Below are 24,494 nucleotides of genomic sequence, written 5' to 3' on the forward strand. Positions count from 1 at the left end.
CTTCATATGGTATCTGTGTTTATTCCACGGTTTCCCTGCGGCCTCCTCTCCTGGGAGGACGGAGAGGTTGTTGGGGCAGGCTGAAAACAGAGAGGTTGGGCAATGTTATCCTTTCATACCCCTAGAGTGACGAATCGGGTTTCCAGCTAAACCCAGAGGCTTGGGGGAAGGGTGTTCCGACAGACCCCTTGGGTGCTGTTCCTCTCTTTGGTGCTGAAATCTGGACAACCTTATCCCAGGGGTGCAAATCTCCGGCCCCCTCAATCTACCTGGCAGATGCTGCCCACCTCCGCCTCCGCACACCTAGCTGGGAGGCAGGCGGGAAGGCGGGGTCTGAGTGAGCCCCACCCCTGGAGACTGCGGCTGGGGCCTCCCTCTCGCCTCCCGCCAGCCTGCCAGTCGCCAGCTCATTGCGCCTCTCCTGCAGTCTGGTTGGTACCGGCTCCTCTCCAGCCTTCACTCTGGGCCCCATTTCGGCTCCAGCCTTGCACCCAGTTCCGGCCTTCAGTCCTTCCCGGTTCCTGCTCCGAGCCAGCTCCTGCGCCGGCATTCCGCAGGAGGATCCTCAAGCCATGGCTGGTCCCTTCTCTCGTCTGCTGTCTGCCCGCCCCGGGCTCAGGCTCCTGGCTTTGGCCGGAGCTGGATCTCTAGCTGCTGGGTTTCTGCTCCGCCCGGAACCTGTACGAGCTGCCAGTGAACGACGGAGGCTGTATCCCCCAAGGTATCAGTGCCTGAGCCCGGGAAGTGGGGATGAGAACAAAGATGGGGATGGAGAGGAGGACCCGGGCAACAGAGAAGGGCTATAATCACGAAGGCTCTGGAGTGGGGTGCTATACAGTCTGGAGATCTCAGTGGGGTAGGGGTGGATGCTAAATCATTCCTGGGGACTGTAACCTGCAGTCCCTACCCCCAAGACCAGCTCTGGTCCTATGAGTTCTGGCTGCATCCACTCTGTCCAAATTGAGAGATCAAGAACTACCCTTTTTGATCTCCTTCATCTTTTCGTGTTCTCCCCCATTTCCTGAATTTGCCTCCTTAGTCTTTCCCCTCCCCCATTCGTAATCTTATGCTCATGGGATGAAAGAATTGAGCAGATCTGGGGGAACTGAGCTGGCCAGTCAGAGAAAGCAAGAACTGTTGGGAAAGAATAGATCATGAAACTCCCTAATGAGATTACCAAGGTTAGCCTCCCTATAATCTCCCCTCCTCCCAAGGAGCACAGCCAGACACAGCTAACTGGACAGCTCCTAGCTGACTGCCCTGGGTCTAGGCCACTTGTACTCTCTCTCCATGGTTACTGGGTACCCCCTCCCTAGTGCTGAGTACCCAGACCTCCGAAAGCACAACAACTGCATGGCCAGTCAGCTGACCCCAGCACTCTATGCCCGGCTCTGCGACAAGACCACACCCACTGGTTGGACGCTAGATCAGTGTATCCAGACTGGCGTGGACAACCCCGGCCACCCCTTCATCAAGACTGTGGGCATGGTAGCTGGAGATGAGGAGACCTATGAGGTAGGGGGCCCCCATAGTTTCCCTGGTGATCCAGTTCATCTTCCCAGTGATCCCAGTTCCTTCCCCCTAAAAACCCCTCACTTACCCTTGAAACTGTACCATTTATACTTATGTTTTCTGACCCAGTGAAATCAATCCACATTTAAATGCTGGGAGGGGATGCCCCCTCCTTAACTACCCTCTCCCTCTAATTCCCCCTCAGGTATTTGCTGAGCTGTTTGACCCCGTTATCCAAGAGCGACACAATGGATATGACCCCCGGACAATGAAACACACCACTGACCTGGATGCCAGCAAGGTGGGTGAAATATTCCACTTCTGATTTGCATTGTCTTATGTACAACACTCTGTTTCTCCAATCCTTAGTTATTTCCTGACTCATGGTCATTATACCACTGAGCTTTTAGTCTTGGTGTGGAGAAAGCATTTTAAGCAGCAGATACGGAGAGGAGAGGGTGGATGAGAATGACCGTACTGCAAGGTGGGCAGTTTGCAGGAGGGAATCATGCTGCCTTCTTCAGTTGGGGTGCTTTTCCAATGGGCTTCTCCTTCTAAGGTATGCAATGAAGACTCCTCTAGTACTTAAGCTTTTTCCTTCCCTCCAACCCTCTGTTCCCACACACTGTGTTTCTGTGACTTATATTAATTTCTCTTATTCCACAGATCCGTTCTGGCTACTTTGATGAGAGGTATGTATTGTCCTCAAGAGTCAGAACTGGCCGAAGTATCCGAGGACTCAGTCTGCCTCCAGCTTGTACTCGGGCAGAGCGAAGAGAGGTGGAACGTGTTGTGGTGGATGCGCTGAGTGGCCTGAAGGGTGACCTGGCTGGTCGTTACTATCGGCTCAGTGAGATGACAGAGGCTGAGCAGCAGCAACTTATTGATGTGAGGGGCCTTGAGAGGGACGTTGGGAGGGAGAGCAGATGGAAAGAAGAGTCAGAGGGGAAGCTGGGCCAGATGAGACAGAAGGGCTTTGGGAGTCCTAGGGAGAGAATTCTTAATCTAAGTCCCTTTACTCTCCCCAGGACCACTTCCTGTTTGATAAGCCTGTGTCCCCATTGCTGACTGCAGCAGGAATGGCTAGAGACTGGCCAGATGCTCGTGGGATCTGGTATGAGGCTTACCTTACCTCTTTTGTCCCTGTGTCCTCATAAGTGTCTTTTCCCCTCTATGTCCTCCAATTCTTGTCCTGCCTATTGATCCCTGTCCTTCTCTCTCTTCTGCCCTCAGGCACAACAATGAGAAGAGCTTCTTGATCTGGGTGAATGAGGAGGATCATACACGGGTCATCTCCATGGAGAAGGGTGGCAACATGAAGAAAGTGTTTGAAAGATTCTGCCGAGGCCTCAAAGAGGTTGGAGAAGAGTATATAAGGGAACTAGGTCGGGGGGACATAAGAAAAAAACAAGTGCTAGCACATGTAAATTGACCATATACTTTATCAAGTAACCCAGGACACTTTTGATAGTGAAAAAGATCACTATTAATCACTCCAGGACAATAGGTATAAATCATGACTGTCCAGGGGAAACTTGGACATATGGGCACCCTAAGAATAGGAAGAGAGAATGTCAGGAGTCTAAGGAAATAAATAAAGTAGCTGCCACATAGTCCGAAGAAGGAATAATAGGTGGTAGGTCAGTGCCCAGGGTGTGTGGTGTGGGATGGTGGGTGTGCAGATAAAGAAAATATTTGAGCCTGGCTGGTGTATGGAGCGAGGGATTGGTGTGTTCCTGATTCTATTGTAACCACCCAGTTCTGAGCTGAGTTAGGCCTCAACTTGGGATTCTATCAATTTTCCTAAAGTATCATGCTTGAGTTTTAAACTGAGAGTGGGTGGGAGGGGAGGTAGGGAGAAGGTGGAGGATGAAATGGCTTAAGAAGCTCCAGAATATGTGGATCTGCCTGAAGGGTTGAAGTGAATCCTCAATCCTGTATAGATTGGGTATCCATAGTCAATTCTAGATTAGGAATTTCAATACACAAAATTCTTATTGTATGTTCTCATATATACAGTTCTATTTTGGACTTACAGAGAGAGAGCACACTTCTTTCCTTTAGATTCTAGCTGGGAAATTTCTACTGTTTTTGGCAAGTAATAGATAGCATATTCTGACTGTAAGTGGGTAGAGAAGTACTTTTAAAGTTATGTGCCACAGGTTCCTCATCGATAAAATTGGGATAATAATACTTCTACATTATAGGTTGTTGTGGGGGTTAAATGAGATCACGAATATAAAGTACCTGGCTCATACTAAGTGTTCAGTAAGGTTTAGCTGCTGTTATTATTCTAGATAGAAGGGCTTCCCCATGTTCAGCATGTAACATATTCCCCTATGCCATGGTTCTTCCTGAACTATGAACAGGGTCGCCTTTACTCATGTGAGGTAGTGGTCTTCATGTCCATCACTCTGGCAGATGTCTTGTTTCTTCAACCCTAATAGTCATCTTCATGATTAGGATACTTACATGAACAAAAACACCCTTCCAATTCTTCCCCACCCCTTTGAGTCTGGCCCTTCTGCACTTTTTCTCTGCTTTCTGGTATGTACTCCTTCCCCAGAAAACAGAAGACTCTCTTATCTCTTCCTATTGCAAAGCCTATTCCCGTCTGAAAGGACCCTCCCAAGCTCTAGGCTTATTAATAAAAATAATCAATGCATGCAGAGCTCATTGAATAATCAACCCTTTCTCAGTTCAGTTCAACACTTCCATTTCCCTACTAGGCCATCCTTAATGCATCATTCCCTCAAGTTTCTCTTCTTCTATACACAAGGTGTTTTTCTGGGATCTCATCATTATTGACTCAGTTGATATGCAGAATGATAACAAACCATTTCTGCCTCCCCAAAAAGAAAAAACAAACAAACAAAACTGAGCAATGCCATTCTTTCACATCCCAAGCTTCTGGTTCTAGACATATTTTTAGAGTTCCTGTGGGTCTAGTTAAGGGAGGGTCCACATATTCCTGACTTTTCACTAACAGCCTTTGTGAACTCAGGTGGAACGGCTGATCCAGGAGCGTGGCTGGGAGTTCATGTGGAATGAGCGCTTGGGATACATCTTGACCTGTCCATCTAACCTGGGCACTGGACTTCGAGCAGGAGTACACATCAAACTGCCCCTACTAAGCAAAGTAAAGGAGTTGAGGGGTTAGAGAGGGGTGTGAGTGAGGAAGGTGGCTGTGTGTGGATGAGGGAGTGGGCACTTTGGAAAGGAGCCAGACACACTGTGGCTAAAGGATCTGGGAAAGAGCTCTGAGCAGGTTTGGTGCCCTCTCAGGTAGATCTAGTCTCTTTCCCTATTGACCCTGCTCCCAATCCCTATCTCCCCTCTAGGATAGCCGCTTCCCAAAGATCCTGGAGAACCTAAGACTCCAAAAGCGTGGTACTGGAGGAGTGGACACTGCTGCCACAGGCAGCATCTTTGACATCTCTAATTTGGACCGACTGGGCAAGTCAGAGGTGAGAGCTTTAGAGATTAGGGTGGGGAGAGGTGTAAGTCTGTGGGGGTGGAGATACGACAGTAAATGAGTGTCAGGAGTATAATAGAATCTGAAATAAAATTCAGGTTGAGTGGGGAGGAAATTGGAAATGAGTTCTCAGAGCAGGCAAATCAGCGCTAAAGAAAGAAACTCAGGTTGTGGAAGCAGAGATCAGGGATTACCATTCTTTAGGTGGAGCTGGTGCAACTGGTCATCGATGGAGTAAACTATTTGATTGACTGTGAACGGCGCCTGGAGAGAGGCCAGGATATCCGCATCCCTCCACCTCTCATCCACAACAAGCATTAACTTCCCATCCTCAACAGATAACTCAAGATCTCCGGGACTTCTGCCCATTCTAATGGTGGCCCATTCCACTTGCCCTGGATGCCCCCCACTTCCTCTGTCCCAGTAAAGACACCTTGCTATGCTCCAGCTGTCTGTATTATTTGTAATGATGGGATGAGGAGGGAGCAGCCTCTATGAAGGAAAAGAGGCGATGGGTTTATTTATGATGTAAAGAGACTCCAGATATGGTATGCCAGATGCTTATTCTCAGTTGGGTAGAAAGCATCAACGTTTTACCCATATTACTCATCAGCTTCCTGAATACAATTAGAATATACTTCTATTTGCACTTTATTCATTATAACTTAAGATTTCTTCCTTTAAGTATTAAGACAGGCTCATAGCAGGTTGCCAAGGAAGCAGATGGCTAAGACCAGGGCCCAGGAGGGTTGTGACAAGTCCTGGAGGCCCAAGGCTGTGCTTCGACCTATAATGAGACAGAGAATGGAAGGAATGTTATGACTATGCTCCCCAGGATCCATTGATACATGCACACTAACTGCCTGTACACCCCTTCACTCCAGGAATCTCCCTGGTTTGGTTCTAAGAATCAGATGGCACCAAGCTAGGAGACAGATTCTGGGTCAGGAGATGGAGGGTCACACTGTGCAGCTTGGAACTCACCCAGCTGTTCTGGAATCTCCATCCCCTCATGCTGGGCCCATGCAACTGCTCGTCGCTGCTCAGGACTCAGAAAGGCCATTTGCTCAGGAGTGACAGCCACAGCCTGAACACTGGTGAGACTAGACAGCTGGGTGGGGCTGAACACCACCTAGGGGTGAGGGCAGTAATTGGTATATCCATTGGAGCCCCAGTTGGGCTCTGCTTCTCTTGTGGTCACCCCAGGTCTGAGTCCATCAATACTTACGGCAAATTTAGGAGCAGGAATGACAGAAATGGCCAGAGGGGTAAGGCCCTGGATCTGCTCCCGCAGCAGCGCTGAAAGAGCCAGATCTGGGATCCCAGCTGTTGAAGCAAGTGGGATGAGTATCCAAAAGTTGTCTTAGATTGGCCTCTTCCAACCTATAGACCTCCTCCTACCACTCTCCATGTACCCTACCACAGACCTTCTCCAACACATCTCCAACCTCTTATTTAAATGCCCTCCCAGGCTCCCACCGTGAATTCCAGAGCAGCCATCTATCCAGTTCACCCATGGTGTGGTACTCAACTAGCACCAGCAATGGCCCAGCCTCTATACCTGCTATTGTGCCAATTTCAGTGAAGATCTCAGGCCCCCAGTTACTGACTGGGCCAAAACCACCAGGCAGCACAAGGAGTTGGGCCAGAACCTCCAGCTGGTCCTCTGAGCACGGGAGATGCAGGTTGCCCAGGAAGAGAGCTGCTTGACTGTAGAAGAGCAAGAGGGGAGAAGGATTCAGCCATGGTGATCAGCTCTATGATCATGAGATGGGGATAGAGATGGCTTCAAGTGAGGTCCCTTCCTCCATGGGACCACTTCTTCATGATCCTTCCCTCCCAAGTGAGCCCACCTTTACCCAGCACCACCACCCACATCCCTCCCTCCACAGGTGACCTAAATTCCCAACTGTTGATATGCTGTAGCTCCTCTGGTCGCAGTCCACAGAGCGTGTAACCCAGTGCAGTCAGGTGCAGGAAGTCTAGGTGGCTCATGTGCCGGCCACTCTGCCGCAAGAAACTGGAGACCACGACCCGGAGCTGAGGTGGAGGGCACAGGATAAAGATAGAAATCAGGGGAATTAGTGGATGGGGAAGTGATTAGGGAATTGACAAGTGCCACCAAATTATATTCTTTTATTATTAAGACCTGAAGATCCAATAGTCATGGGGAAGGTTGGGGATCTAAAAAAGAGAAGGACAGAAAAGAGAAAAGAGTCAGGAAGGAGTATTACGTGTCCAGGACCTCAGAGTGAATAAATCACAGAGTTTCTAAGGCTATTAGTATGAGGTATTAAGAAAAATATAAAGAAAGATCATTCAGAGTCATAGAAAGAAATTCTTAAGCTTTACATGACCAGAGCACTTTGTGGGATGGATGTTTGGAAGATGGTAAGGAGGAAGTAGTTGTTACCTGAATAGAACTCCAGCCATCTATCTGCCCAAGGGTGCTCAGCACTCCCCAGTCCACCAGGATTAGCTCCTGTAGTTCCCGCTCTCCTAGACCTATTAATAGTCGACCTAGCTGCAGGATCTGCTCAGGACGAAATCCCCGTGGGGGGCCCCATAACTATGGAGAAAGAGTAGAACAATGTAAATGGAAAAAGCACTGGACTAGGAATCAGAATGCTGGGTGTTAGCCTTGCCTCTGACCTTAGCTGTGTAACTCTAGGCAAAGCACATACCTTCTCTGGGTCTTAGTTTCCTCAACTATAAAATAAAAGGGGTAGACTAAAGTTCCTCTGACTAAGCTGTTATTGGAAGATTCTAGATTCTCAGTAGGAAAACATAACAGACTGTAGTCTATGGGTTCTAAACTATTCTGTGAACCAGACTCACCAGGAATCCTGTTAAAATGCAGATGCTCAGACCCTATCATCAGAGAGTCTTCTTCAGTGAGTCTAGCATAGGACTCTGGTATCAGCATTTCAAAAACCTGCTCCCCAGATGATTTTGACACACACTAAAGTTTGCTAATCACTGCTTTGGCCCTCTTCATTGCACTAGCTTTCTTTCCTCAGTATTCATCCCTTCTGAATTTCTACTCAGGAGCCTAACATTTTTTGTCTCTGGAGGTTTCTTTTTTCGGTGGGGGGAGGTTTGCAAAGCTGTAAGCCCTGGCCGGGTAGCTCAGTTTAGAGCATCATCTCTGTATGTCAAGGTTGTGGGTTCACTCTCCCATCAGGGCACATAAAAGAAGCAACCAATGAATGCATAAATAAATTGGACAAGAAGTCAATGTTTCTGTATCTCTCTCCCTTTCCCCCTCTCTAAAATCAATAAATAACTTTAAAGAAATATTTTTCAACTACAGGTGACATACAATATTATATTAGCTTCATGTGAACAATATAGTAGTTAAACATTTTTAAAAATTTTTTTCTTCTTTTTAAAAAGATTTTATTTATTTATTTTTAGAGAGAGGGGAAGGGAAGGAGAAAGAGAGGGAGAGAAATATCAATGTGTGGTTGCCTCTCGCATGCCCCCTACTGGGGACCTGGCCTGAAACCCAGACATGTGCCCTAATTGAGAATCAAATTGGTGACCCTTTTGGTTCGCAGCCAGTGCTCAATCCACTGAGCCACACCAGCCAGGGCAGTAGTTAGACATTTATATAACTTACAAAGTGATCACCCATGTATGTCTGCTATCCATCTGGCACCATACATGGTTAACACAAAATTATTGATTGTATTCCCTATGCTATATTTACATCCCCATGACTATTTTTATAACTAGCAGTTTCTACTTCTTAATCCCTTCACCCTTTTCACCCATCCCCCAAGCCTCCCCTCCCATGTGGAGACTATTAATTTGTTCTCTGTATTTATCGCTTTTTTTTGTTAATTTATTTTGCTCTTTAGATTCCACATGTAAGTAAAATCATATGGGATTTGTCTTTCTCTGTCTGACTTATTTCACTTAGCATAATACCCTTTCAGTTCATCAATGTTGTCAAAACCGGCAATATTTCATTCTCTTTTATGGCCAAGTAATATTCCATTGGATATATGTGCCAAACCCTCTAATTCTTTGATCTCCTTTTACCCCACCTCTCACCTCGCTATTCATTCACTTGTTTCCCACACCGCACCCAATCAACTTTCTCATGTTTCACCACCGCCAACCCCAACTGGCCTCCCAATCCTAACCTGTTTTGCCTTGCCCATTGCTGCCCGTAGTTCCTCAGGCCCAAGTCCTGGGTCTCCTGCAAATAGTGCCAGGCAGTCCTCAAAGTCTGAGAGCTCCATCTGTGCAATCTGAGTTGCAGACCAGGCTGCTGGAAACGTCCCCCGTATATCTGCACAATTTGGCACAGGTTCTGAAGGGGGAAGGCAGGGCCAGGGTCAGTGCGGTATTAGAATATCCTATACTTTAGAGAACTACAGAAGGAATGACCCCTCCAGCCTTTGGAGGATCGGTCAATGTGGGCAGTAGGGGTCAAGGGATTACTATAGTGAAAGATTTATAGGACACCCAGGATATTAGAACAATTGACTAGAGAGAACAACCCCAACATTGTATAGATGGAACACTGAGGGGGTTGCCTAGGGATTCAATGGCAGATCTAGACCCAGGACCCTAGCCCCACAGTGTCTCCTTTCGACACTCTAAGCTTCTTCCCCCCAGAGAACTTTCAGTTCTTAACGCACAGGGAGAAGACAGCAGGGAAAGGGGAGTCCTGGGCTAATAATGTAATGAGTTATAAATTCCCAGAGCTATAGAGTCCTAGAACTAGAAGAGATCTTAAAGAGCATCCTTTTGACCCCTGAGCTTTATATATTAGGAAGCCCAAGTCCAGAGAGCAAAAGGTGTGCAAATTTGTTCAAAGGACACAGGACACCTAGAGCCCCATCTTCTGATTGCATGTTGCATACTCTTTCCTGTTCACCCTGCTTGAGCTGTGAGTATTTGGGTAATTTCACCTGGGAGATAATCTGCAGCAGGCTGTACAACCCCAGCTACCAGAGCTGCTTTCTTGGGAGCAAGCTGTGGCCCCCCACACAGCTGTCCAGCTCTGCTCTGTTCCCAGCTCTGCTGCTTCTCTAGAAGCCGCTCCAGGGTCTCTGGGCCCAAGGCCTCCTGTGTGAGAAGGTAGAGGGGAGGTGGGGAGATCTGGGTGGGTCAGGGCCAGCTGCTACAGCTCTAATTCCAAAGTCCTATCTTTTTTTAACAGTCTCCCAAAGATTCAGGCTTCACATTCTCTGCCCTCAACCTCTTTGGCCTTTGCTTCCCAGAACCAGCTCACCAATTCCCTCTCTGTTCTTACTCCCTCCCTTGTTCCTTCACCTCACCCTGGGGATCAAGGAAATCTCCTCAGTAGACAGAGTGAACACGAGGCGTCCAGCTTGCTCTACTTCATCCTGGCTCCACAACTCTGGCTTCCTGAGAGACAAGAAGAAGATCAGGGGCTGGGATGCTGAGGGAACTGTGAGGAAAAGGAAGGAGAAAAGAGGACATGCTAGGATTGAGGACTCAGGGCTCCAAGGGACCTCAAAAATATTGAGTGAGCTGCTACTGATGATGATGATGGTTGAGAGACTAGGTGCAGGGTTAGTTAAAATCTGAAGTTCTCAAATGTCCGTACCCAAGAAGAGGCTCCCGGGACAGCAGGCATCCCAACTCTGTGGCAAATGGCTCTCCTAGGCAGAAGCCCTGCAGCTGATTGAGGTGGGCCAGCAGCGTCTGTAGGGGGATCCGTCGTGTGCTCTCTATCCCCAGGAAGCCAACCAAGGGGCCCAATGTCTCCAGCACTTCCCTCGAGACTGTCGTCTCCTTTGGAGCCTAGAAAGGGACATTAAGACTTGGGAAAATGCACCTCTGATTCAAAGGACCAGGCTCTTTGATCAAGACACTAAGACTTTGACCTTCCCTCCCTCCTGCTCCCAACTGAAGACCCTATAATGTCACTTTCTTAAACAGTGAGCTCAGGCAGAAGCAGGCAGAAAGACTGGGAGGGGGGATCCAAAAGATTCCTTGGACTCCAAGGGATGTAGTCAGGAAGCATTAAACCAAAAGATAGGTCAAGGGCAGTGATTTTTAACCTTTTCCATCTCATGGCACACATAAACTAATTACTAAAATTCTGTGGCACACCAAAAAATATATTTTTTGCTGATCTGATAAAAAAATTAGGTGTAATTCTTATTTATTCATACCAGACAGCTATTGTTGTGTTGGTGGTTGTCATTTTTTAAATTTGACAGTCTAAGGGAAAAGAGGTCAGAGCCTCTGACTAAATAGTCAGGTATTGCATTTTTTAAAATTCTCCCAGCATACCAGTGTGCTTCTTGCAGCACAGCAGTGTGCCATGGCACACAGGTTGAAAACTACTGATTTAGGGTCTAGGCAGTGGTGTCTAACCTGCGGCCCATTGGCTGATGTAGCTCAGGATGGCTATGAATGTGGCCCAATACAAAATTGTAAATTTATTTAAAGCATTATGATGTTTTTTTGTGATTCTGCATCGCAATGTATTTAATGTGTGGCCAAGACAACTCTTCTCCTTCCAGTGTGGTGCAGAGATGTCAAAAGGTTGGACACCTCAGGGCTGTAGGGCCTTCTATATTGGCACCTGTTTGGAAGCAGAAGTGTGGGGATGGGTCTAGATGACAGAGAGCATTGTCTGAGGGGTAAGAATTGCCCCAGCAGCTGCTCTGAGTCTGATAGAATGGACTCTTACCAAGTTTTGTAGTGCCCTCTCTGCCAGGGCTTCCCGGTGGAGTGGGGTCAGTTCCAACAGTTGTTCTGGAGCAGCTCGTACCAACTCCACCACCAACATAATGGATTCACTGGACAGTCTGTCCATTAACCGGGTCCTATAGCAATTCGACAACAGGGACACTTGGAACTGAGCCAAATTGAGAAGGGACAAGAGAATGCCACATTTCCCAGACAAGAGGTAACACAAGATCAAACCCTGTGCCCATGACAGGGACTGATATTAAACAGCCCCAGATCAATTCTCATCATAGTGCTTGAAGGGAGAGAACAAAGGGAATGGCACAGTTCTAGTCTTCCTGAAAAAAAAAAAAAGACAAACAATCCCACCTTGTTAAATTGAATCAAAAGCCAAAAGTATTAAGTACCACTTAAAATTGTTCTTTATTTTATAGATCCTTTAAAATGAGGTTCACAGAGATCAGTTGGTGGGGTCTTAGTCACTCACAATTCCTGTTTCCTAGTGCCATCTTTCCTCTATTCACTGTGAGACAACTCTCTCCCATTTGTATAGTGCTACACAGTTTACAAGTTCCTCCTCAGTGTTCTCTCCTTTGACTCTTATGACAAAACCTGGGGGTAAAATAGTTGTTTTTTTTTTCACATCCTCTTTCACGAATGAGGGAATTGGATCTTCTGAATCATGGTCCAGGGTCATTCACCTTATTCAGGCCCTTGGGGTTCTAAATTATCTCAAAGAACCAACATGAATGGCATTAAAAAATAAAAACTTTGCCCAAAGGTCATAACTGACATCCTATACTCTATCTAGGTTTGTCAGTTGTGGAACTGGGCCACCAAGTAGTACAGGAACCAAAATCTGAGGAAAGGCCCATAAAAATGTAAGGATGCGGTCAACTGCTTTTACCTCACTTCATCACCAAGAAGACTAACACCAGACTTCTTCTTCTCTGATTTGCAGTTCTGATGGCAATGGAGTAAGAATCTCTGGGTTGGGAGGAGCCTTAGGTTCATTTCCTTTCTCACCCAACCCATACCTGAATCTGCTCTACAACATTCATGCCATGGGGCCATCCAGACTAGACTTCAATAGCTCCTATGACTGGAAACTCACTGACTCAGTTTTCTTTATATTGTGCAAAAATCTGATTTTCATTCACTGCTGCTGGTCATGTCCAATGAGACCATTCAGAGATGTGCCAATCTGGTTTTTTTTTTTTTTAATTTGATAGCCTTTGGGGTATTTGAAGGCATTTATCACATTTTTAAATAGATTTTCTCTTTATCTATCCCTCTGAACTCACTGAGAATACAGTGTCCTGAGTGCACTACAATCCTCTGGGCCAGGGTTGGACCTGCTTCCCCCATTTCAGTTACTGTTTTCTCTGTTAATGTGGCCTGGCTTACTTTCAGGTTGCTTGGCAGGCCACCTCACAGGGCTACCACTCTCAGGTCTTCCTTGCTGGGACCATGTTCTGGGAACTAACTGATACACAGAGCAACTTTGAATAGATTCCTCAGCTTCTGGCAATACTTGATGTCAAGGAAACACCAGACAGAAAAATCACTACCTCCAGGGCATTGACTAAGGACAGAGCTTCTACTCTGGGTTGAGTTTCTAAGGATCCAGCATCTCCATTTGTAGCACTTACGGTAAGTCCAGGAGTAGCTTAGTGTCTAGCCCACTCAGTTCTGGCCCCAGAGTGGCCAGCTCTGGCTCTGGCATTGCCATCCTCCGCTGTAGCTCTGCCCAGATACAAGCCCTCTGTGGAAAAGGGTGGGGAGGCAGGGCCGGACAGGCCTGAGCATGGGAACATGGGCATGGCCAGAGTCCCTGCCTCCCTGCTCCCACTTTAATGCCCAGACACCTCTCTTACCAGGCTTCCCCGAACTCCAGTGGGCAGTTGATAGATCATGTGTACCACTTCAATGAAGTCTGTCATCAGGTTGATCTGCTGCAGAAACTCACAGGACATGCCACCTGCCAGGGTTCCCAGAGCCCTGTGGGTGTGTGAGTGGGTAGATGCTCATGCAGCACCTGCTGCAGCCTGTCTCCTCCTTGATGTCAACACTCTCAACACAAGTACAGATGTTTGTTTGTGGGAGTTTGAGAAATGTTTTTCCTCAGATAGTCTCATTAGCTTCCCACATCATCACTATTTATCAGAGAAAAACATAAAGATTTACAGAGGTCAAATGACGTTCTTAACATCATTCTACTAAAAATGGGATAAATTGAAACTAGAGCCCTGTCCTCAGGTTCTAAAGCCCATGGTTCTTTTACTGTGGGTGTAGGTAAGTAATATTTACTTATTCCTGTTTATTCCTGCTTGGCCAGTGGCTCTGAAGTCACTTTGAATTAAACTAATAATACCACATGTCTACTGGAAGCTTATACTAGGCCAGACACTGTGTTAGGTACTTCATATGTCTTATCTCACTTAATCCCCACAATTACCTATGAAGTAAGTAACATTTTAAATCCCATCTTACAGAAAACAAAACAAAACAAAACAAAACCACAAAACCAAACTCTGAAGTTTAGAGAATTTAAGGAATTTTCCCAAAATCACAAATAGGTGACAGGCCTGAGACCTGAACCTGGGTCTCCTGAATCCCTTAGATCTAGCTGGGACAGGTGTGGCACTGTGGAAGGTCAGAGAGTAAGGAGAGAAGGAGGCAGGAGAATGCTCACAGGTTGGGACCATGCATCTTTCATCCCTGTATGCCCTGTTGCATATCACATGATGCCTGGAACATGGTAAACACTTACAAGTGCTAACTGAATTAAACTCACTGCTCAACACAAGTTACTCACTGCAGATTCCTGAGGGTCAGGTTGTTGGGCACCTGCATCTTCTTCCAGAGAAACTGTGCCTACAAGAGAAAGAAAGAGGAACCGCTTCCCAGCAGAGATATTGCCCAACAACCTAAATTGCCTTGGACCCAGTCCTACCTCTGACCCTGTGGGCCCCACCAGTCTCTCACTCTCCCAAATGCCCTCTCCTGTGTCAGAGAGGGAGAGAGAGAGAAATGGGGAAATATGGAAGAAGGAGAAAGAGCAAAGCAAGTCACATTATATAGGATACTAGGAATAAGACACCAGATCTAGGTCTGAGGGATGGGTAGAAGAGGTGGAACACATTGAGAAAGAGGAGTCTGGGGGGTAAGTGGGGAGAATTACCTGCTGCTCAGACCAGGGCAGCTCCCGGTAGCGCCTTCGGTCAGCCAGAAGAGCCGGAGAGTCCAGTTGCAGCAGCTTTAGTGGGAGCAGGGGAAGCAGGCAGTCTGGCCAAGTGGTGGGGATGGGCTGCCGGTGGGGATGGGTGTAGCAGTGTAGTGATAGGTGAGAGGGTCTGGACTTGGCCCTCAGAGGAAAGGAGCCATGGGGGCAGAAAGGGACCAAAGCTAGGATCAGAGTGGAATGGCATGTGCCACTGTGGCAATGCACGTCTGACAGCCCTCACCCTGAAGGCAACTGTGGCCAAGTGTCGCTGCTATTTAGGCATCTGAGGAACTAAAGTGCCTTAGCCTCTCTGAGCCTTGGTCTGTTTATCTGCAAGTGTGGTGGTTGGCCTGCAAGGTTTCTCAGACCCTTCTGGCTTTTCTACAACAGTGTGGGTCATGTTATCCTGAATCTGGAATTGGGGAGACCTGCTAATGTCTTGGTGGGCACAGAGCTAACCTGAACTCTCAAGTCCACTGTCTGGGGCAGCACTAGCCATATGCAACTGCCAGGGTCATGGAGATCCTAGTCAGGAGATCCCACACATACCTGACCAGGGATACACACAGCTGCCCCAGCACCTGTTGCACCCATGTTTTTAACGCCATCTTTCACCTGCATGAGAAGTATGTGTGTTTCTGGGTGTGTGGGGAGGTATGGGAGGCCTTCCCTGGCCACAGGAAAGATGCCCGCCTCCCAACTGGAGCCCACAGCCTTGATTGTCTTACCACACCATCCCCCAACCCCCCCCCCTGCTCCACCTGCTACTCCCATGTACTCGAATACCCGAAAGGTCTGCAGCAGTGCTGCGGTTTGGCAGGCTGAGAGGTGTGACAGTTCAGGGGCCAGGCAGGAACAGGCCCCAACCAGAACTCTCTTAGGGATGGCCTGCAGTGTCTGCGAGCTGAGGCCTGGCAGCAGAGGATGCAAGGAGCAGAGTTCCTCCAAGGACAGCTGAAAAGCAAGAAAGACAAGAGGCCTGAAGGAGAAGGGCAGGGTGGTGGGGAAGACAATAATCACAGTGCAGCCAGGCAGCAGGTATGAGGGGAGCTGACAGGGATGGAGGGGCAGATGTGGAAGCCAGGGAAAGGGGGCACAGAGACCCCCTCAAGAATGGTGCAAAATTGTTGCTACTTACTTCATGCCTAGGAAGGAGCCGTCCAAGCAGCAGGACAGCCTAAGGTGGGATGGGACAGGAAACAAGAGTTCTCAGGTCCTGGCAGCAGGGTCCTAAGCCCTCCAAAACTTTCAGTGGTCTCTCTATCACCCCCACTAACCAGCCTGGCTCCTGGCTGTTTCTTGATCTGAGGAAGGGGGATGAGGGAATACTCCTCGGAACAGAGGATTAGGAGGTTTCAGGGAGGCTGATGGTATCCCTGCATGTAATTCTTTTGACTGGCATTCCAGAGGGTGGAAGGCGGATGCCAGGGAGTAAGGTAGGCCCACCTGGGCAGGTGTGACACCGGTCCCCTGCAGGGCAGGAAGCATGGCTCTAAGCTGGGGCTCTGACAGCTCCTGCAGGAAGCGGAGGCCCAGCTGAGGGAAGAGAGGGGCCCAGACCCGCAGCTCCCCAGGGCTCATCACAGCTCCTCCAGATGAGCGCAATACCCCCAGGAGTTCATATGCCACCTGTAACCAAAGAAGATACGGGACTGGAGAGAAAAGACAGGTTCCCTTAATTCTCTCTAATTCCACATCCAGATTTCCCAGGGCCTAGGCTAGGGTTGGAAACAAGGATGGGACAGGAGCAGGTTGGGTTCAAGATGTCAGAGGATATGTTTGGAGTGTCATAGACCAGATAGGGTAGGGTCAGGAAGAGGTGGTAACAAATCAGAGTGGCATAAGGAATGGAGATAGCAGAGGTGGGGGTGGGCTGGCACCACTGTGTTCAAGGTTAGCTGAGATGACTGGGCAAGTCCTCCATACAGACCCAGGGAACTCCTAGAGTCTGGTAGGCCTGTGCCAAGGGGCTCACCCGTCCTTGTGGGCTGAGGGTCCCATTGGCTGCACATTCCAGCAGCCCCTGTTCTACTGGCCCCATCGGATCATTCAAGGGTACCAGGCTCTGCAGCTCCTCAGGGGTCAGGAAACAAGCGAGGGGTCCCAGCCTGAGGAGGGCACAAAGCTGGCCTTCATGTGGTCTCTGAGGCTGGTACTAAGGCAGGGACCATGTGGATGCATGGAGTAGGCGCTCTGACCACCAGGCTAGGACATGCCATAAAGCTAGGAGAGTGTCATAGGTAGGCCTCCCTCCTGGAGCCCACCACCGTCTACCCTCTTGCTCCTTTCTACCCAGGACTCTAACCCCTCGTGGCAACTGCACCTGCTTTCTCCCACTCTGGCCTCGATCACTGATTCTACAACTACTCACCTGCGCACTTGCTCCTCTCCATCCTGGACACTCTGGTTCACCAGGCTACGCAGCACATGCCGGGCATGTCCTGGCCCGAGACCTGCTGCTGGCCAGCTATCCTCCAGGGCCTGGATCTGAGATGGGGAGGGTCAGTTTGAGTTAGGGTCACTGTGGGGCAGTTTCAGGGAGAGGCTCACTAGGAGACATACTTCTGACTCCCATCCCACCTAGCAGAAGATGGACTAACCAAGTGAGGATGATTCTCATACCTGCTGAGGACTGAGCTGCAGAAAGTTCTCTAGAGGAAGGTGGGGAAGCAGAGGCAACACCGCCCACAGAAGCTCCTGGGGCCAGGCAGGCACTTCCCCGAACAGCTCAGGGGCTAGCAGTCGCCTTGCCAGAGCCTCTTTCTGTTCAGGCCTCATTCCTGGGCTGTTATCCCGGATGGCAGCCAGGCTGGGGAAAGTAATGAGCTTTAACCCTCAGCCCTGTTCCCAATTGTCCCCTGGTTCTCTGCAGCCCCACTGTCATGGGCAGGAAAGAAACTCTCCCTGGTTTTAATAGAGAGGTGATGCTGTGGAAGAAGCTGCTCCAGGCGAATGGGGTTGGCCTGACCCTAACAGGATCAGGAGAAGTGGCGTGAGATCCTTACACACTGTCGTTGGCCAGCAGGGATGGTGGGAAGCGCATCAGGTCAGATACAGCCAGGAAGGGGATGAGCGGTGACAGATCAATGAAGAGCTGGGAGGTGAGGCGTGGATACCGCTGGAGCAGCAAAGCTGTCAGGTGACCAAGGGCCTGCTCCTCAGATGGCGGTACCTGTGGGGGCACAGGAATGGATGCTGGGTCTGGAGACGCTCAGTATGTTTGCCATCTCCTCTCTTGAGTTCCTCCTTCCACTGGGACAAGCCTTCTGCACACCAGGCTCCAGATACTCCTGATCCCTAGACTTCTCCCTCCACCCTGTTCCCCTCCCCCTCTATGCCCACCTGCAGCTGGGACCAGGAACGGTGCATGAGCGTCAGGAAGCCCTGAGCAGCCTCTGTCTCTGCTGAAAGCACCAGCTGCTGGAGATTTTCCGGGGGCATGTGTAGGTATGCCTGGGAGTAGGAAGTCATGGTGAGCATGGTCTCACAGGGCGGGGACCTCAGGCCACTGCTGTCACTCAGTCCACCCTCAAACCCCTCCAACTGTTACCTGCATTAGAATCTGCAGGGCCCAAACACTCTTCTCCCTCTGGAGCAGATCCCATAGAACAGGCTGGTGCGGGGAGACAGACAAGATGCAAAAGAGCTGTTTTCCCTGTCCCTCCTGCAGCTTCCTCAGGCAGTCCAACTCCACTAGCTAGGATGAAGCTAGTATGTGTATTTCCTCAGATGTTAAACTCCTTTAAGTCAGGGACCACATTTCTAACATCTCTTATACCCATGTCCTCTTCCAAGCCAGGTCCATAGTTGGCTCAATAAATACTTGTGGATCTGAACCAAATTACTACAAGTCATTACAAGTCTATCTAATCCCACTTCATTGATCCCAGGGCTTGAGAAAGATGGCTCCTAACATGGTGTAAGAAATCTTTATATACCCTACAGAAGCTAGCAAAGTTCCTTACACATAACAGGCACTCAATGAATTATGGTATTTACATATTCTGTCCCCTTCACTCTACAGAGAAGACACTGAAGTCCAGAAAGCTAAATTAAATTACTTGCCCAAGCCCATACTAATTTGTGGCATAGTTAAACTTAGAGCCCGAGTCTTCTGATTCATAGTCTCCCTAAATTTTTCTCATTTCTGCCTTATTTTCCTATTTTACCAGCTTTCAATTCTCACTGTCTAGGGACAGAATTAGAGCCTTCCAACTTGATCCATTTCCTTTCTGAAGCAGAAAGGGGGAGAGTAAAAAAATCAGAAAGAAAACAAGATAACATTTATTACATATTTCTGTCTCATGCACAATGCTGAGCTCGCAGCATATATTATCTCATGAGATTCTTACAGCCACCCCAGAAGAGTATCACCATTATTCTCCCCCATTTACAGATGAGGGAAAAAAAATTGTTCAGAGAGGTTAACTAATTTTTACAAGGTTGATCACAAAACAAAGAGATCAACACTGGGCTGCCTCACTCCAGACCTGTATGCTTAAACCACAACATTATACTACTGCCTCTCAGTATTAGAGATTCCCCAGGAGGCCCTTCCCTCTGTTCCTGGAGCTTTCACCTTAGCAGAGCACTCACACTGAAGCAGGCCAGCAGCTCCATCTTGCTCATTCCAGAGCTGTCGGTGAGTTCCAAGTCTGGTGAAGGCGGCAGTTCCTCCTGTTCCAGATATTCCCCAACTGTCCGTAGCACACTGCGCCGGCCCTCTGGGCGGAAGGCATCCCAGAAGGAACAGTTGTCTGGGAGACTGGAGAGCAGCAGGGCCTGACCCAGCATCCCCTGAGCTTCAGTCCCTCCGGCCCCTGGACCCATGAGGAAGGTCAGCAGGCGCAGGAGATAATGTAGGCGTGTAGGGTGGGCAAGGGCTGGCACAGCGGACTGACAGCGTGGCAATTGGGAGAGCATGCCAAGCAGGAAGGGGCCTGGGGCCAGGCAGAGTGGGGATGGTCCCAGTGGTGGCAGAGAGGGCAGAAGAGGGCCCAGTAGCCCATCTAAAAAGCAAGTGTCATTGCCCCCACGACTTATTCGGCACTGTCCTGCTAGCCAGGGCCAGTAGGGCACCAGGGCTTCATATATGGTGTCATTGACACATACCATCATCAGGAAACTGCCCCCATCTGGACAGCGTTCCCCACAGGGTCCAATGTGGCAGGGTGGGAAGGCAGTGATATCTGTGGTAGGGCCCTGGCATACATGCTGAACCCAAGCCTGGTTGCTGGGGGGTACAGCCTGCAGACTTGCCTCCCTACACAGCCGCTCTGCCCATAGAGTCTCATTCTCCAAGAAGCAGCCCCAGAAGATCTCTGGGGTGACGGGAACAGGGGGCAGACCGTCAGGGCAGCTGGTAGGGGGTGGGAGCAAACCAGCACAGAGTGGCTTTATCAGGCGGCGGTTGGGGCCAGACAGGGCTGAAAAGGAGAGGTTGTGACAAATTGCTTCTAGGAACTGGTCAGGAAACTGGTCATGGCAGGCCTGTAGCCAGCCTTGGGCACCTGGTGCCCATGAGACTGCATACCACACAGCTGTCTGGCAAATGGCAGTAATGCTGGGAGGGGGTTGCGGGGTGGCAGGCCTGGTGAGCTGGCAGAGCAAGTGGATGGAGAAGTTGGAAATGCTGTAGGGTGGTCCTGGGCCTGAGTGGTTCTCGCAGAGGGCCTCCACAGAGATGGCTCGCCGTTGGCGAGGGCTGATGTGGGCTGAGGGCTGGGAAGTCCTGGGCAGAGGCACACCATTGCTCAGGCAGTTGAGGAGGGCAGGGGGTGGGGGTGGTGATCCAGACAGAAAGCCCAGCGCCTGGACATCCCAGGAAAGGTTGTGCCGGACGCCCCTGAGTGCAAGGGAGGAGTAGGTAGGATCTGGTTAGTTTACATTTCCTCCAGTTGAAGAGTCTGACCCTGGCCCAGAGCCCTGGAGGGGGTGGTGGCAAAAATAGGCTTTTCCAAACATGAGGTCCCTAGAGTGTAGGTGTTAGTTTTAAATCCTGGGGTGCAGGGAAAAAGAAGAGATCTGTCCTGCTGAGGCACAAAATCTCCTAGGAGAAAACCAGTCAGAGTCCCTCTGTCTACCTGGCCCCCTCTTCTTCCTTTTTTATATGCACTTAGGTAACTTAAACATAACCCTTGGTTGGCCTCATATCAGTAAATCTGTACAACTGAACATTTCCAGTTGTGCTCTGGCACTGCTGTGCTGAAATAGTAAAGGGTGGAGAAATCTGGTCTTGTCCTTTTTTTTCCACATTCTGTCTTTATTAGCTAACATTTACTAAGCACTATGTGCCAGGAACTGGTCTATGTGATTTACACATACAGTATCAATTCATTTAATCTCCTGGAACAACTCTGCAATAGCTAATATTATCCATATTTTACTCTTGGGGAAACTGAGGCATAGAATGAGAATGTGACCTGCCCAAAGTCACATGGCTAGAAAGAAGTAGAGCTGGGACACCAACCCAAACAGGCACACTCTAAAACCACCAAAACCACCAAATTGTCAGTTTCCTCTTCCGTGCTGGAAGCTGACAACTTCCCAAGCCCAGTCCCCCAGAACTCCTCTGCTGTTACTTACCATAATAGCAGCTGCCGTAGGTTGCCTAGGAGGGAAAGAGTAAGAAAGAGGACTACCCCAATCTCACCCCTTCTTGCCCTGCCATAGCCCAGCCCTGGCCCCAGAAGCACTCACCTCCCTGGCACTTCCCATTGGCATCAGGCTCTGGTTGCCCCAGAATGGAAAAGACCTCATCCTGCAGGGAGTCAGTGACACGGAGCAGCCCCTCCTGGAAGGCAGCATAGAGGGGGGCCCCCACTGTGCGCAGCAGACCTCCCCAAAGAGCCTCCTCAGAGACAAGTTCCCCCACTGGGATGAGCAAACCCAACAGACCCTGTAAAAAGTGGGGGGCTGGCTCCCTCCCATCAAGGCCTGTGGCATTGGTGGGCTCCATACTGGGCTGCACCTGCACCAGGGTCTGCCAGCGTGTGCCCTCTAACAACAGCAGCAGAGAAGGCAACCAGTCAGCCACCAGGATGCAGTCAGAGGGCCCATCACGGGTGCATGGGGGCCGGGTAGGCATAGGGGGTCCCCCAGGAACTAAGGCTCCCAGTAGCACCTCTGCGAGTCCACTCAGCACACCTGCCTGGTGCCCCAGGAATTCCCGGGGGGTCTGCTCCTGTCCCAGCAGTGCCAGCACATCACCTAGCAGCCCTAGCATTGGCTCCCAGTCCGGGCTGCCTCTCAGTGTCACTAGGAAATCATGGAGCCGGAGGGCAGGGGGCTGGGGAGGTGGTGGCTCTCCCACCGGTCCCTCCCCCATTCTCCCAGGTTCAAAAGAAGAAGAAATGTTGGCCAAGAATGCAGAGAACTGTGAGTGGCTGAGGGACCCCCGGGAAGCCAGGTCCAGAGTGGAGAGCAATGACTTCAGGAGGGAGAGACCAGGGTCCAGGGACTGAGGCCCAATAGGGGCCAGAGTCACTGTAAGAAGAGAAACTGGAGGTCACTAAAGAGGAAGATCCTAAAACCCAAACTCAGCCCTGCCCAGGAGCCCAGTCCCAGCCTGGATCTAAAGATGAGGTGAAGGGGATGGGGAGCTGGGTCCCTTTCATCATCCTATGTTGTCTTGGCTTGCTCTCTTAACTGTCATTTTCTCCCTCATTTCCAGTTCCTGTCCCCTTTCCTTGCCCCTTTCTGTATCTTTTACCTAAACAGTTAATCTCCGCATTCTTAAGTTTCTTTCCAGCAACCTCCCCCTTCATCCCCAGCGCTGTTCACTGTTTCTCTCACCTGTACAGGACAGCAGTAGCAGCAGCAGCAACAGGGGCCAGGGGCTCAGAGCCATGTTTCCAGGTGAGCACTGGTGCTAGAGGTGAATTCTGGTTATTCTCACCTTGTGTGGGATAGCCAGGTAAGGGCAGGGCACTACAGGCAGCCTGAGTCTCCGCTGACACTGTAGTGTGGCTTTTCAGGAAACAATATCTGTAACCTGACAGCAGGTTTGTCACCTGAGCCACGGAATACCTGATCCTTTGACTTTGGAGAAAGGTGTGCTTCTGCGAGAGGAACAAATGATAGGGGATTCAGGGGGGGCCTTGGAGGAACCCAGGAGGATAGCTTCAGTTAGGAACCAGAATGCAAATAGGAGTAGGCCAGCATGGAGATGGAAAACTGAAGACCCAGTGTATAATCTGGGGTCTCTGCAGAAAATACAAGAAAATAAAGAGGGTTCAAAGGAGCTAAAAAGCAAGTAGGATCTGAGGGAATCGAGGAAGAAAGGGAGCGCAGGAGAAAGGAACTTGAAAGCCAGGTGTAAACAGAGAAGAGAAATGGAGAAAAGTTCTGGTCCAACCATGGAGCATGGAGGAAGATGAGGTCTGCTTTTGTTTCAGTGCCCAAAACCATAAAATGTGAAGAGCTGGGCGGGACTTCAGAGAGCACACAGACCAAACCCCTCATTTTATGGATAAGAAAACAGACCCTGTCAGTTGTTTGAGATTTGCTCACTAGGTGATTCAAATGTTTGGGTTCCCTGCTGGCTCTCTTACTGGGACCTAAGTAAAAGCCCTAAAGAAAATTTTTGCTGAGAAAAGAGATAAACCAGATTAAACCACTGTGCAAGGGGGGCTGAGAGGAGAGAGAGAGAGAGAGAGAGAGAGAGAGAGAGAGAGAGAGAGAGAGGGAGAGAGATCGAATGAACTTGTCATAGGTCAGAGAGATCTCACTCAAATAACCTGGTCTCATATCAGGGTGAGAAGTCTTTTCTGTCCTCCATTTATATATCCCCAAAGGTCTTTACCTGATACTAGGTCTAAACAGTAATTCAACGCTGTGGCTCCCTTCAAAGCATTAGTTTGTTCTTCTTTCTTTAGAACACTCTTCTATTTTATTCCTCAAACCTACACCTTCAAATCCATTATTAATGCACCTCTCTCCTAGAAGGTTGACTTAGGAGTATAGAATTTTAGAGCTGGAAGGGAACTGAGGAATCCTCCAGTAAAAACTTCTCATTTTATAAGTGAGGGAACTAATGCCAAAAGAAAAAGAATGAGTGGGCCCAGGCTGCAGAAGGAGTTGAGGGCAATGCTGGGATTTTCCAAGGAGAGCCAAAAGTTAGGACCAGTAAAATGATCTATTGCTTCAATTTACCAATATTTTCCCTTTTCCCATCAAAGGTACCACATCTAGTCTGAGAAGCCGAGAGAATAGTTAGAGAAAGAATATTGCCTAGGCTCCCAACAGCTCTCTAGCTCCTGGTTCCAGCCCATCCTGCAATCCACATGAATTTCTGCACTTGGTTCTATAAAAAACTCTCACAATAAAATCTCCTTTTTCTCTAATATAGTAGCAAAAAATGAGATGGCCTATATTCAAATTCTGGGTCTAATATTTACTAGCTGTGTGTACTAGGTGGTCCTGACTTCTGTGTAACTTTTTTTCTGTAAAAAGGAGAAATACTAGTATAGAGTTGTGAGAATTAATTTAAATAATTCATTTACTCTCTCCCACTAAAAACCAATATAAAATTTTTTACAAAAATTTAAAGTAGGAACTTATGGTCAAGATGGTGGCATAGGTAAACATGGCTTGCCTCCT

The 24,494-nt window shown here is 49.0% G+C and overlaps 2 protein-coding genes across 2 annotated transcripts; one reads left to right on the forward strand and one right to left on the reverse strand.

The window, feature by feature from the left end:
* Window positions 1-166: 166 nt before the first annotated feature.
* Window positions 167-5,434, forward strand: LOC114492839 (creatine kinase U-type, mitochondrial). The gene is made up of 9 exons (XM_028507408.2): window positions 167-721; window positions 1,317-1,515; window positions 1,718-1,813; window positions 2,179-2,400; window positions 2,541-2,626; window positions 2,746-2,869; window positions 4,517-4,651; window positions 4,854-4,979; window positions 5,192-5,434. The coding sequence occupies exons 1-9, from the start codon at window positions 573-575 to the stop codon at window positions 5,306-5,308; spliced, it is 1,254 nt and encodes a 417-aa protein (XP_028363209.1). The 5' UTR covers window positions 167-572; the 3' UTR covers window positions 5,309-5,434.
* A 188-nt stretch (window positions 5,435-5,622) lies between these two features.
* Window positions 5,623-23,516, reverse strand: STRC (stereocilin). The gene is made up of 29 exons (XM_036032539.1): window positions 22,689-23,516; window positions 21,594-22,379; window positions 21,480-21,504; window positions 19,491-20,739; window positions 18,445-18,507; window positions 18,237-18,347; window positions 17,900-18,066; window positions 17,517-17,703; window positions 17,266-17,381; window positions 16,870-17,002; window positions 16,341-16,523; window positions 16,033-16,071; window positions 15,681-15,848; window positions 15,444-15,509; window positions 14,853-14,978; window positions 14,487-14,545; window positions 13,546-13,669; window positions 13,321-13,433; window positions 11,670-11,805; window positions 10,575-10,771; window positions 10,282-10,372; window positions 9,913-10,069; window positions 9,139-9,308; window positions 7,401-7,556; window positions 6,885-7,027; window positions 6,549-6,697; window positions 6,216-6,313; window positions 5,972-6,119; window positions 5,623-5,774 (listed from the first exon to the last, which is right to left on the reverse strand). The coding sequence occupies exons 1-29, from the start codon at window positions 22,741-22,743 to the stop codon at window positions 5,686-5,688; spliced, it is 5,304 nt and encodes a 1,767-aa protein (XP_035888432.1). The 5' UTR covers window positions 22,744-23,516; the 3' UTR covers window positions 5,623-5,685.
* Between the last annotated feature and the right edge of the window lie 978 nt (window positions 23,517-24,494).

The sequence above is a fragment of the Phyllostomus discolor genome, chromosome 1 (genome assembly GCF_004126475.2).
Source record: "Phyllostomus discolor isolate MPI-MPIP mPhyDis1 chromosome 1, mPhyDis1.pri.v3, whole genome shotgun sequence".
NCBI lineage: Eukaryota > Metazoa > Chordata > Mammalia > Chiroptera > Phyllostomidae > Phyllostomus > Phyllostomus discolor.